Here is a 14,192-nt window from a genome sequence, read left to right on the forward strand (position 1 = left end):
CAGACATTGCAGCACTCCAGCCATGAGAGTGGTCCCACCACGTTTCCGTGATGGCAACCAAGTCATAGCCTGCCTGCTGCACGATGGCTTCCAGTTCCTTTTGTTTGTTACCCATGCTGCGTGCATTAGTGTAGATGCACTTCAGTCGGGCCATTGCCCTCTCCCCCGGCCTTGCCATTGTTCCCCCTGGCACAGCTCCAACAAGCCTTCTTTCAGCCCCGTCCCCCTTCTTACCTAGTTTAAAGCCCTCATGCTGAATCTGAATATAATCTACCTCTCAGCAAGGGTTATTCATTGCACTGCAGTTTTCCACTAGTTCTCACTCTGCAGCTCAGGTTAGAGCCTACAGTCTTGTGATTCAAAGCATAAGTCCACTTAGTTCTAATTGGCATTAGGAAGTGTTGCCTGAACTACAGCACAAATTCTGTTTACTGTTTTGTGGGGCTTTTTTTTTTGTTTTGTTTATCCCTCCAAACTGTGATCCTAACATCTGGGCTGGAAATCTTATTTTATATACTATTTAGGAAAGGGAACGGGGTGGTTTGTTCCCTGCTGAGCTCAAGCTACAACAGTTCTCATAACCTACTGATGGTTTTGGTGCAGCATGTAAAACCCATGTTATTTTGGTTGCTTAGTTGACCAAAGCCAAGTAAAAGTTAATTTTTGCAGTCTTTCAAAATTTTCACTAAATGCAAATGAGAAAAAATGTTTGCGTGTGTGTGTTTGTTTTCCTGTAGCTTGGGATTCAGCTGAATATAGAGATGATTATACATATCTGCTTATATCTGTGTGAGGAATTAGCTCCATGAACTTTTACTACTTCCAAAAATTTGTTAGTAACAATTGTAAAATTGCCTAAAAAAATACATTGGAAAGGTCAGAAGAATCAGTAACAGCAAATGGCAGGATATACTAAAGTAATTAGTATTGGTTTCCAGTATTGGTTTATTTGTCAATTTAAATCTGCCAATACTGTACATACATGCATGTAGCATGAGGTATAAATGGGAGGAATTAGAAATCTGTGTGCAGTTGCGGGGCTGTGATATTGTTGGGATCACAGAGATGTGCTGGGATGGCTCACATGACTGGTATGTTGCAAAGAAGGGCTACAGGCTCTTTAGGAAGGACAGGCCAGGAAGATGAGGTGGGGTTGCCTTAGATATGAGAGATCAGCTGGAATGTATGCAGTGCTGTCTAGGTATAGGTAACGAATTGACTGAAATTATAGATGAGGATTAAAGATCTTTGATATTATACTCAGAGAAGTTGTGAATGTCCCTTCCCTGGAAGTGTTCAGCTGCTCTGATATCTGCTGGAGGGACAGCACAGCAGGACATAAGCAATCCAGGAGAGTTCTGGAGAACATTGATGACAACTTCCTACTCCAAGTGATAGAGGGGTCAACAAGGAGAGACTATCTTCTGGACCTTGTACTCTCCAACAAGGAGGGGCTTGTGGATAATGTGAATCTCAAAGGTAACTTTGGCTCCATTGACCATGAAATGGTGGCGTTCAACATCCTGAGAGAAGCGGGGAGGGGAAAAAGTAAGATCACGACACTGGATTTCCGGAGAGGAGACCGTGGCCTCTTCAGAGATCTGCTTGGAAGAGTCCTATCGTGGGAAGAAGGGCTCAAGAAAAATGATGAATGTTCAAGGATCACCTCTTCTAAGCTCAAGAGAGATCCATCCCAGCAAACAGGAAGTCAGGCAAAAATGCTAGGAGGCTTGCATGGATGAATGTGGACCTCCTGACAAAACTCAAGAAGGAAGCATACAGAAGGTGACAACAGAGATAAGTAATCTGGGAGGAATATAGAGGTGTTGCCTGAATGTGCAGAGTTACAGTCAGGAAAGACAACACCCAACTGGAACTGAGCCTGTCCAGGGATGTCAAAGGCAACTTGATCTCCTATAAGTACATAGGTGACAAAAGGAAGACTAAGGAGAACATGGGCCTCCTGTTTAATGGGGCAGGGAGCATGGTGACAAAGGACGTGGAAAAGGCTGAAGTCCTGAATGTCACCTTTGTCTTAGTCTTTACTAGGAAGACCAGCGTTCAGAAATGCCAGAATCTGGGCAAAGGCTGGAGCAAGGGGCATTAACCCTTTGCTGGTGAGGATGAGGTCAGGCAATACAGAAGCAAACTGGATATATGTAAGTCCACGGGCCCTGAGAGGATGCACCCACAGGTGCTGAGGGAGCTGGCTGATGTTATTTTGTGTCCACTTTCAATAATCTTTGATCATGGCAATTGGGAGTGGTGCCTGAGGACTAGAGGAAAGCAAATGTTGCTCCTGTCTTCAAGAAGGGCACGTGAAGGACGAAGATTGTCAGGAATAGGATGTTCTCACCAAGGGGAAGTCATGCTTGACTAGCCTGCTGAAACCCTTCTGCAATGAAAATGACTGGATTGGTATATGAGAGGAGAGCAGTGGAGATGTTCTGCCTTGATTTCAGTAGGCTTTCTGACACCATTTCCAATAAGATTCTCATAGACAAACTGAGGAGGTATTGGCTGGATGGGTAAAACTGTTTGAAAACTGGCTGAACAGCTGGGCCTGGAGAGTGGTGATCAGTGGCATGAAGTGTAGTTGGAGGCCTGTAATCGGCAGTGTATCGCAATAGTCAATAATGGGTCCTGTTCAATATATTCATTAATTATCTGAAGGATGGAGCAGAGTGTATCTTCAGCAATTTTTTTAATGTTACAAAACTGGGAGGAGTGTCTGGTATGCCAGAGGATCATGCTGCCATCTAGGAGGACCTTGACAGTCTGGAGAAATGAGCTGACAGGAACCTCATGAAGGAGATGTGCAAAGTACTCTACCCAGAGAGGAACAAACCCATGCACCTGTACATGCTGGGGGCTTACAAGTTGGGAAGCAGCTCTGCAGAAAAGGCTCTTGGGGTCCTGGTGGACGCTACGTTGAACATGAGCCAACAGTGTTCCCTAGTGGCAAAGAAAGCTAATTTTATCCTGGACTGCATTAGAATGAGTGTTGCTAGTCAAGGTAGGTGATTGTTCCCCCTTGCTTGGTGTTGATGAAACCATACTTGGAGTACTGTGTCCACTTCTGGGATCTCCAGTACAAGAGAGACATGGGCATACTAGAAGGAGCCCAATGAAGGGGCAGTAAGGTGAAAAAGGGACTGGAGCATCTCTTGTGAAGAAAGGTTGAGAGCTGGGACTGTTTAGCCTAGAGAAGAGGGGAGTACAGGAAAGATCTCATCAATGTATATAAATACTTGGAGGAGGTTGCAAAGAAGATGGAGCCAGCCTCTTTTCAGTGGTGCCCAGTGAGAAAACAAGAGGCAATGGGCACAAATTGAAACACAGGAGGTTCTGTTTAAGCATAAGGAAACACTTTTTCACTGCATGGGTGATGGAGCATTTGCACAGGTTGCCCAGGGAGGTTGTGGAGTCTCCTTCCTTGGGTGTCTTCAAAAGCCTTCTGAACATGGTCCTAGGCCACCTGTTCTTGGTGTCTACACTTGAGCAGGGGAGTTGGACCAGATGACTTCCAGAAGCCCCTTCCAACCCTTAGTGGTTCTGTGATTTTGTAATTTATGTATGCAAAAATGGCAAAACGTAAGAACACAATATTTATAAGGATACTTTTTTCTCCTTTCTTTTACTGAGTTCAGATTTTTCTTTCTTTTCCCATATGCAATTCTATGTCTACTAAATGTAAACACACTATTTAATGTATGTAATAGTAATTGGCTATAATAATACCTAATACATATACTATATATATTATACTGTATATTATAATATGTAACATATAATCATATATAAGTATGATTTAATTGTTAAATATATTTGATATTTTATGTGTGAAGTATATATAATACAGGTGCTTTAAAATATCTAACTGATAGAAATCCATATTTACTATATGTAAATATGTCATATTCATATTTACTGTAGGTAATTCCACATTTGCTATAGGTAACTGCATATTTCCAAGTTAACCCAGCCCTATTAGTCTGAGATATTAAACTGTCTTTTAATTCCCTACAAGTACAAGTATTGTGGCTTTCATTGCAGGTTTCTGCAAGTGCTTCCAGCTTCTGCTGAGGATGAGAAGCTTTTGGTAGATGTCCTAAGATTTTTAAACAAATTGTGTAGAGAGCAGAGAGCAAGCTTGGAGGTAGACCATCTAAAGTGGATCATGAAATCATTGCTTAAAAACGTAAGAAGATACCTAGAAACTGTAGGCTGTACAAGATGATGTAACTCTGAACTGGTTTGTTGGTTTGCTTGTGATGAGCTGCTCAAGGAAAACAACTTTTCTCAACAAAGCCATGAAATAGCCAGATCTTGTAGTATTACCGTGCTACTTTCTGTCCTACATTTTTAAGTGTTGGGAAAAGTTAACTTTGAGCAAGAGTAAATTTCCTTCTCTCCTTTACTTGTTGTTTGATTTTCTTTCTTTAAATTTTAATATTATATTTGCCAAATGTAAACAACATCTGTGTGTGTTTGTCTTGCTCTGGTGTAGGTAACTGTAGTAAAATAATTAGAACCTTATAAATGTTAATATATATGTGAAATGTTAATAATAGTTATCCATAGCTTTATGCATAGCTCTTTATGTACAAATGTATAACTATATAAATTTATATTGTTAGCTAAATATTTGTATGTATATACATGTACATTCCCATATAGTTGAATGTGTATAACTGTGGTATGGTTAACTACATTAGTTATGTATATGTATTATCTATGTAACTTAAAGGATGAGGTTCCGTATTAGAACCTTCTGTTTGACAAAGATATAAATGAACATTATCTGTTGTGGCTTAAGAACAAGAATTGAAATTTAAGACAGAAGTTTTTGTTTTCAGAGTCTGTCAATTTACTTTTGATTTTAAATGGTTGTGATATGTTTAAGTAAAATATTTTTCTTACACTGAGGAAGTTCAATTTATTTATATTATATAGGCTAGTATATATATATATAATGGCAAGTATAATATTGAAAGAATGTAGGTTTTTTTCCTTTCAGATTTTTGACTTGTGTGCTTTACTTTTGAGATCTGTTCTCTCTAATGCTGTTCTTTTAAGATGTGTAAAATTGAAAAGTATAAAATAGGACATTAAGATTAAGAAAACAATATAAAACAATTTTTATTGTATTTGTCAAAACATAATTCAGTCTTGCTGTATAAAAAACAATAGTTAGATGCCAAGGATAAAAGTCATGACTGCAGTTTAAGTTTTTGTTGTAAAGAACAGTATTTTACAAAGCAAGGGCATAGTGTCCTCAAAGTGATATCACTCATGGTCTTACAAATCACATGTTAAGAAAAGTACTGTCTCTATGCTCTTGCATTTTCCCCTTTTAAAATGCTGTCTAAACATTAAGAAAAAATTACTAGTAATCTTCTTTTCATTATGTATAGAACTGATGTACTCTAATGTGTATGGTTAACTGGGAAACCTATAAAATTTACCAAATATGGTTAATTAATACCAGGAGATTTTAAAGGCTTTAACTGTGGATGATTATTTTATGATATTTAGTAGATTCAAGTAACTGTTTATTACTGGAAAATTTTACATTTTTCTTTTTTTTTTTAAAACGAATAATTCTTATTAAAATGCTTGCGGAATTTGTGATTTATAATGTGTGATTTAAAAGCACTGAACAAAAAAATGGCTTTAGTGTGTGTGTTAAAGTAGAATTTAAACAATGCAATATGTGACTGTATTTTTATTCTTTTCTTTTAGAAGCCAAATTCCCTTTTGGGCCTTCTTGTGCGACCAGAATCCCAAGTGCGGGATGAAATAGATGAAATACAGACTGCTGTCAGGCAGCAACTGGATAAAGAACTCATTCGTCTTTTTAACGCATTGTTATTTTGCTCAGTGTCGGTGACTGACAGGTAGAGTTTAATTCTGTTTAATTCTGGCTGGGGATCATAATGCGTAGTGCTACTGTATCTCAGTCAGAGTTGGAATGTAATTATACCATGGTACAGTCAAGGTAAATCTGAAAAATGGAGTAGTATACTCCTCTTGAAGTAAAGATCAGCATTAGCTAGACGTTTTCACAGTAAAATTAGGTAATTAAGAAACTTGGAAGGCTATGCACTAGTGTATTAGGGTATGCAGTTTTTCAACAAATGATAAATGAATTGATGGTATTGAGAAGATGAGCTGTTTTTCTTTCACTGCTGGAAATTTGCACGAGCTAACGATAATTTGGTTGATTTTGTAGTAGTTATTAATAGGAAAGCAAAACACTGGAATATCAACAAATATCTATTTTCACCCAACTCATTTTTGCCCTAGAGTATATTACAGAGTATATCAAATCACATTAGTCAGCTTCTCCCAGCATGAAGTTCCAACCTTTTTCTGTTAGTCAAACAAAGACAGAAATTGATTTATATTATATTTTTCTCTGAGTTTATAAAATATTTCCCACAGTAAACCCCTCTATCCAAGTGCATTCGAGGAGATGCTAAAATTGCAGCTTGACATAATACTTGCTTAGCTAAGTACCACAAAATAACTGTTTGTAAAAATACTTTTAGAATGTTATCTTTTTCATTCTTCCCAGTTGCTCTTAAAAAAAAAAATAAATATATATATGTATATATACACATAAAAGAATTGACAGCTGGAAAAATGATTATAGAAATCCCTTCCAGGTTTGTCTTGTACTTGCAGGAAATATTTTAAAATTTGTCTCTTGAACCAGAATGAACATAGCTATTAAGCTTTGTGACTCTTCTGAGAGATTCTTTTGAAAAACTCTTGCTCTTTTATACGTTCATCAGTAATTAGAGTTCTATCTCACTTGTCCTTTTTTGGTTAAGCTGTCCTGTTATAAGCAGTTACAATATTATACTTTCAGAACTTGGTTGAAGCTATAAATAATAATTTAAGTCCATGTTACTTTCTTCATAAGCCAGCAGTAACTAATTGAGATGCTGAGACTCACAGACTAGCACTAATAAGAATGATGCATCAGCCTCTTGTAAAAACAATTCATTATAATAGCTTCATGCTGACAGTTGATACTTTTTTTGCTTTTTACGATTAATCCAGAGAGGGCTTGGAACTTGCTGGCTCTTTCAGAACTGAGCTGGCTCTGAAGCTGCTACAATGCTTACGACTAACAGATGCACCACGTTTTTATGGACTTCCCTCACTGGAGAGAACATTACGAGGAATGGTTCATGTTACTGCACTGCCAGACTGGAGTACATATTCTGCTACAGTTGAACCTGTCACAATTTGTAAGAAATATTTAACAGGTCTTCTTGAGGTAAGTAGGTTATGTTATAACCTAACTTTTGGTCTGAATGCTTGTAAAACACCGTGTAACTAATTACGTCATAATTTTTACACTGTACTTCTAGTGAATATCATTGCTCTGAAAGGTACATTTCTTATAAGTAAATAGCTAAAAAATGTAGATCAGGTTGAGTGATGCGTACTTTAAAAATAAATAAATAAAAATTATGTTTTCTTATGAAGGTTGGTTATATTCCTTGTGCCTTCATCCCCTGTGTAAGAGTTAGAGACAAGAAAGCTCAAATGGGTGTTGTATTTTTTTATAACTAAAACACTAAGAGTAAAATCCAAGATATGCTCACACAAGCAAAATCCATGCGTGAAAGGGGGCGAAGGCTAACAGTAGTAACTCTTCAGGCAAGTTATTAACACAGAGAAAGTAGAAAAGAGGCAATTCAAGATGCTGCTGCTGTTGGGAAGTCAACATTTGTTTCTTAGAAGCTTTCTTTTTAGCGTCAAATAGTAAAATCTGTTGAAATGGTAGAGGTTTGAAAAAATCTTAAAGTAACTTTAATTTGTCTGAGGTTCTCAGTGATACGAATAGCAACCAGGTAGGTGTCTGTGAAGCTTATGTACAGGTGATTATTTTAATGAAACTTGTGATGAAACAATGGTGTAGTGTTTTAGGAGAAAGTCTTAACTTGCCAAGATGTGCAAAAGAATTAAACAATTTTAATTGGCCTAAATGTTAAAGTAAGTTTAGGTTTCTTTTGGGGGGAGGGAAGAGATTGCATTTGGAAGGAATTCCTGTAGGGTGGGACATCAAGAAAGAATAACAACAAAAATGGAGAAGTTTAAATTGCCATGTTTGGGGGAGAAAAGTTCATCTTGAAGCATAAGTATTAAGAATAATTTTTTTTGGCCATGTTTTGTTAAAAGCAGCATGATTTTCATTTTAACATATATGGTTATATATTTAGTCAAAGACCATTTATTTAACAGTATGATCCCGTGACCTCTATTTTCTGCTCATCAGAATTTGATATGGAAAGCTAGTATATTTATTCCAATTCAAATCACAACAAGAAATAGAAATGACCCATTTTCTTGAACACAGAATTTTGGAAAGAAACTCCATTTTTAGTTTCAAGCATATCTGAAAGAAAAAATGGGTGCAATAAATGACAAATTTCAATCAAAAATAAACTTTCAGGTTTCTATTCAATATTGTGTTTATTATGTAATTCCACTGTAGTCTTTTGTTGTATATTTTTTATTTATATATTTTTTGCTATATAGTTTGGTTTTAAGTTGCCTCTTCAATGAGCTTCAGATGTTTAACCATATAGGAAATCAATGTATGACTAAGTGACTTATAAATACATTTTTAAAATCTAGCTGAAAGTGTATATTTGATAATGTTTGCCATCTTTCCATAAGTTTGTGTTTTAGTTTTGTACAACAGTTGGTACTCTACCTGTATGCTGTTTACAGTAAAGCTACCATGAACTTTTTCGCATACTCCCAGGTCATCTCATCATTTTATGTTGAATGGGGAGGAAATGCTATGTCCTTCATGGGAAAAGGCGTTACAAAAAGTACAGTTCTTTGCTTGCTTCACTTATCTCATGAAATGATGGCTCAAGCCAAGGATATGGTGAGTGTGTTATAGTTGCCTTTATCTCCTCACTTGTGAGGCTATGCACAGATATATTGTAACAAGCATTAAGTACATTGCAGAAAGACTGCTACCTCTGACGAATTAAATCATAAGTGCATGGATGAAAGACTGGATGTGATCCTTTATTTATTTATTCATTTATTTTAGTCATACATATAATAATATGTATAGTAACATAATGAACAATGACATTTTTGTGGCTGTAAGTTATATCAGTATCTGTCTACAACAGTGTTAATGTCTACACTACTGATAATTTATGTTCTTAAAAAAAATTTTAAATCCTATCCATGGTTTGCAATCATGTGATTTAGTGTCATATCTTATGGAGAAAGGAATACAAAGTTAGCTGCCTTCCTCTGTGCAATCAGTGTTCTACAATAAGCATCCTGGATAACTGTGTTTTTTTTTCAAGTTTTTAATACCAACTTAAAATGTACAGTGTAGTGACTTGAAATAAAAAGTAGTTAAAATCCAGTTGGTCTTTTTATTTTGCTCATTAGTGGCGTTATGAACCATTCTGGTCCTTGATTATTTACAGAACTACCTTGTAAAGTTGGGTGTAAGATCCTTTAGTTCATACTGATGGACAGAAATGACTATCAGGTGTTTGTAGAAGTACTGAGAAATAGACCATGTACTTAGTATGCAATGTTTTGTTTCCTTATTTGCTTTGTTATTGCTTTATGATCATACTTTGCTGACCTGACGTATATTTTGTATTTCATTTTGTATTTTAATGCTCCTCCCCATTCAAATTCAAATATTGTAAGAGACTATGCTTACTGTTATTAATATTGTATGTATTGAAGATCCATGCAAAATACACTCCTCCAAGAGAAGCATCCAACATTGTCATCTACTGTATAAAAATATACAGATATGAGATGGCCAGAGGACGGATCTATAAAATTTTAGGTATCGTGGTTCATTATGAACTTAATGCATTGTGCAGTTTTATGCTAAACTTAAGTGCTAATCAAAGCACTTTGCTTGTATGGATTTTTTGATATGAAGTAAGAAACTGAGTTTGCAAAGTCAAGTATGATTTCATGGAATCTGCAGATAGGTAATACATGGTAGTCTGCATAACTTTATTTAATCATATGGCAAGTGCACAAAGGAAAAGAATAAATTATGATCAAAGAAAGAAATAATTGCATGTTCTTATTTGGCAATTTCCTGCACACCTATGATTACAAAAAAAAAAGAAGTGTTTATAATGAGCAAAAATAAAAAATGCAAGGAGTAATACATGTAAAATTCAAGTGAAATATTTATTCTGTCTTTAGCACTGCTATCCTAATCCTATGAAGAAGTAGTCACAAATTTAATTTTATTCAATAGGTGAAGTCAACAAGTTAAATGCATATTTATAGAGGCAGAATCAAAATCTTTTTTCCTGGAATATCAGTGTTGTGTGCATTTAAAGTGGTTTAGTATGCAATTGATAACTTAGGCTCAGTTGGTAGACTGGCATAGCATTAAAAGATTTATAAAATAATTCCGTACTTTCTCTGTTTTCTGATCAGGACTGGGTATCTCTTTGGTCTTTGCCTTATGATAACAGTGAAGACCAACTTCCTTCTCACCTAGGTCTGGCATGGCTGGTTCCTTTATGGGTAGATAGAGACCCTGAGGTTAGTTAATGTAATGTAATCTTATTTTGACATCTAAGTATTTACAACTTTTTTGTTTGATTAATTTATTCAATATTGAAACTACTGTTTTGTATTATTTTAAATGTTACTAGCTATATCCTAAATAACAATAGCAATAAAGTAGAGGCAGTATTTCCATATAAACGTTTTCTGTGAAATCCTTTGCTTTATCTTCAGTCTTCTGTCCTCTCATTAGTCACTCATGATAGTGATTCATAAGCAGTTTTCATCAATGTTGCTCTTGTTTAGCTCCAAAGCAGAAGCAGGTACCTGTACTACAAGTTTAGAGCAAATGTATTTGATGCAAATCTGTTGAATTGTATGATTTTTTTAATCAGAACTACTTTTAAATGCTGAATACTTATTTTTGAATAAGTTCCTTCTAAGCCACAGATTCAGTTGATATAATAATAATTTAAAAGACGTTTAATATTACTGTAAGAAACGTCACATTTATATTGTACTTATATGTACTAGGTCAGATTCACAGCACTTGGAATAGGATCAGCTCTTACATCTCTTGAAGTAGGATGTATTGCTTTAGCAGAAAGTTGCCAGAACATTTCAGGAGGGCTATGGGGAACAGTGATAAACATCCTTCTGGACCAATCTGAATGTAGCATGGTACGCAGGGAGGTATGTTTTTTGTATCATTCTGCTGTCTTAATTTTTTTTTCCAACATGAATATGGAAAATTTTTTTCTTATATATGTCTAAAGCGATGGAATAATATAGAAACTGTGCTGTTCAATCTGACGTATTTTATTGAACTGTGATGACTAGACTGCAGTATTGATGATTTCATTTCTTTTAGGCTGCTTTTATTCTACAAAATCTTCTTGTGATTCCAATTCCTACTGAAGATGTGAAAGACTGTGTTTGGCAAGTGAGTAACTATTGATGAGAAAGTTCATACTTTCACAGAGATGCATTATTTGTCATAAAAACCTAATGCACTATACCTGTATTTAATGTCTGAGGTGATGTTTTGGAAAGAAATACATGAGTAGACAAACTTCTTCCAACTTCCAGCAAGTTCAAGAAAACAGCTGAAGTTAGATTGTTTAGTATCTTAGATCATGTATGTACAGTATCTTATATAATGTCTTTAATCTGCTAGGAAACTTACTTGCTTACATAGTGTCACTAATGTTTTAAAATAGAAATTGGTCTTTTTTTTTTCTGCCCGTGCTCAGAATGGAACATGATTTGAGGTGTGTGAGGAAGAAGAAATTCTGAAAACGTAGTGTTTATAAAATGTTTTGAAAGAAATATGAGTGGCAAGAAACAATATGTCCCAAAGAAAGATGAAGCTGCTAGCAGTTTGCTGTAATTTAATCTGTTTAAGAACATACACCCTTGCTGAAAAGTAGGATGAGCTACAGCACGTTGCTCAGGGCTGTGTCCAGTTGGGTGACGAGTATTTTCAAATACTTGATGATCCTTGTGGGTCCCTTCCAGCTCAGTATAGTCTATGATAGAATTCATATGGAAGGGAATCATAGAATTCACATTCAATTCATAGTTGGAAGGGACCCACGAGGATCATCAAGGCCAACTCCTGTCTCCACACAGGACCACCCAAAAGTCAAACCATATGTCTGAGAGCGTTGTCCAAATGCTTCTTGAACTCCAGCAGTCATGTTGCCATGACTACATCCCTGGGGAGCCTGTTCCAATGTCCAACCACCCTTTCAGTGAAGAACCTTTTCCTAATATCTGACACGGACCTCTGCTGGTGCAGCTTCATGACCATCCCTCAGGTCCTGTCTCTGACCACCAATAGAATAGATCAGGAAGTGGTAGGTTGCCTTGAGGCCTCCGCTCAGTCTCCTCTTTTCCAGGCTGAACAAACAAAGTGACCTTAGCTGCTTCTCCTACATCTTCCCTTCTATACCCTTCACCATCTTTGTAGCCCTCCTTTGGACACCTCTGTAATAGTTTTATAGTCCTAATAGTTTTTATAGTCTTAATAAGTTTTATGTTCTTGTTGTATTGTGGTGCCCAAAACTACACAGTACTTGAGGTGAGGCTGCACCAGCGCGGAGCAGAGTAGTGATGATCACTTCCCTGAACTGGCTAGCAACGCTGTGCTTGATGCACCCCTAGGATATGGTTGGCCCTTTTGGCTGCCAGGGCACACTTGACTTACATTCAACTTTCTGTCAGCCAGAACTCCCAGATTAATTTCCGTGGGACTGCTCTCCAGCCTCTTGTCCCCCAGACATCTTTTCTTTACATCTGATTATAAAGGAATATGTTCAAGTAATTTGTAATCTCTGGCTTGTTTCAGTCTTTGATTACTTAAAAATTAATATTTTACCAATATGAATAATAATTATTTAGTAGCAGGGGATTTGCAAGGTGCAGCTATTATAACTTGTCAATATAAACTGAATTGAAAATTGCTTTTTATTCTTTTTTAATATTTCAATGACTATGGTGAGGTGACAGAAATTGAATCCAGTTGCAGAATTCTGGATGAATGCCAGTGCAATTAATGTGAGTGTTGAGTCAATTCTTGTTAAGTGCAGTTTAATGGAAATTGCTCATCTCTTAATAAGTGTTCATGCTGAAAGATATTATAAAACAACACTTTATGGTAACTGGTAAATTAAAAGTGTTGAAAATATAAACAGCAATTAAAGTTGTAAGATACCACCAGGATAAAATTCTGTAGTTCAGTTACTTTTTTTTCGTCACACTGGATAAGATAATTTGCCTGTAGACCTTAATGCAAGCAAGTTCAAAGGAGACCAATTAAGTGGATCTGGGTGAACAGTAGCTATAATGTACCAGAGCCAAAGTAGAACATTATTATTCATCATTTAATGAAAATAGTGTTGGAAAAGAAAAGGCTGTTGCTGGAGCTTGTAGGCCAGTATCTTCACATAAATGTCTATAGTGTTGCAGTTACTTGGTTGATTTGTTTTGTAGTAGTTCATTTTGCTACATTACTTTAAAGAGTGGCCGTAGGAGAAAATTTGTAATAAGTCAACCTGTATAAAGTATTCTAGGACTGCAATGTACTACATTTTCTGAAGATTGCTTAAGTCAAACCACGTTGTGAAAGTAACTGATGAATGACTCTTTCAGTACACCCACTGTGCAATAAAGTGAATGGTATAGGTTTTTAAACTGGTAAAGACAGTTATGGGTAGCAAGATTTTGACTAAATTTAACAGAATTTCCAAAGAATGCATTTGTCATTGTTGATACAGTCCAAGTATATTGCTGATAGTGAAATGACTACAGTTTTATAATTTGTTATGAGCAATTTTCATGAAATAACACATTCTTCTTCAAACTATTTGTCATATATAATTCTTTAATTAGCATAAAAGGCAAATAGTGAAATAATCTGTTTATATAGGATCATAGAAAATAATTAGCAGTAACCAGTCAGAGCTCTGGCTATAACTTACCCTGTCATACAAAATAGTTTTACACCTTCTATTTGATCTTTTTTTTTTTTCTTGGAAATAAGGCTTATATTCAGTGTAAATGGAGGGACTGGGGGAGCCTCTTGGGGGTAAATAGTGTCTTTCAAATGACTTATTTGTTGGTTATGTTCCTCTGCTATCTGCTGA

The 14,192-nt window shown here is 36.0% G+C and overlaps 1 protein-coding gene across 4 annotated transcripts in view; it reads left to right on the forward strand.

The window, feature by feature from the left end:
- Positions 1–14,192, forward strand: part of RTTN (rotatin) — an 89,356-nt gene that overhangs the window by 45,055 nt on the left and 30,109 nt on the right. For all 4 annotated transcript variants that reach the window (XR_013947222.1, XR_013947223.1, XM_080581886.1 and 1 more), the window contains exons 26-32: positions 4,057–4,201; positions 5,746–5,900; positions 7,072–7,291; positions 8,789–8,917; positions 10,474–10,581; positions 11,080–11,238; positions 11,417–11,488. Coding sequence is in view for 2 of the 4 variants with exons in the window: in XM_080581886.1 (XP_080438012.1) it covers positions 4,057–4,201; positions 5,746–5,900; positions 7,072–7,291; positions 8,789–8,917; positions 10,474–10,581; positions 11,080–11,238; positions 11,417–11,488 (988 nt within the window). In the remaining 2 variants the exon portion in view is untranslated. The remainder of the gene's footprint in view (positions 1–4,056; positions 4,202–5,745; positions 5,901–7,071; positions 7,292–8,788; positions 8,918–10,473; positions 10,582–11,079; positions 11,239–11,416; positions 11,489–14,192) is intronic.

Source organism: Anser brachyrhynchus (genome assembly GCF_964034855.1).
Source record: "Anser brachyrhynchus genome assembly, chromosome: 2".
Classification (NCBI taxonomy): Eukaryota; Metazoa; Chordata; class Aves; order Anseriformes; family Anatidae; genus Anser; species Anser brachyrhynchus.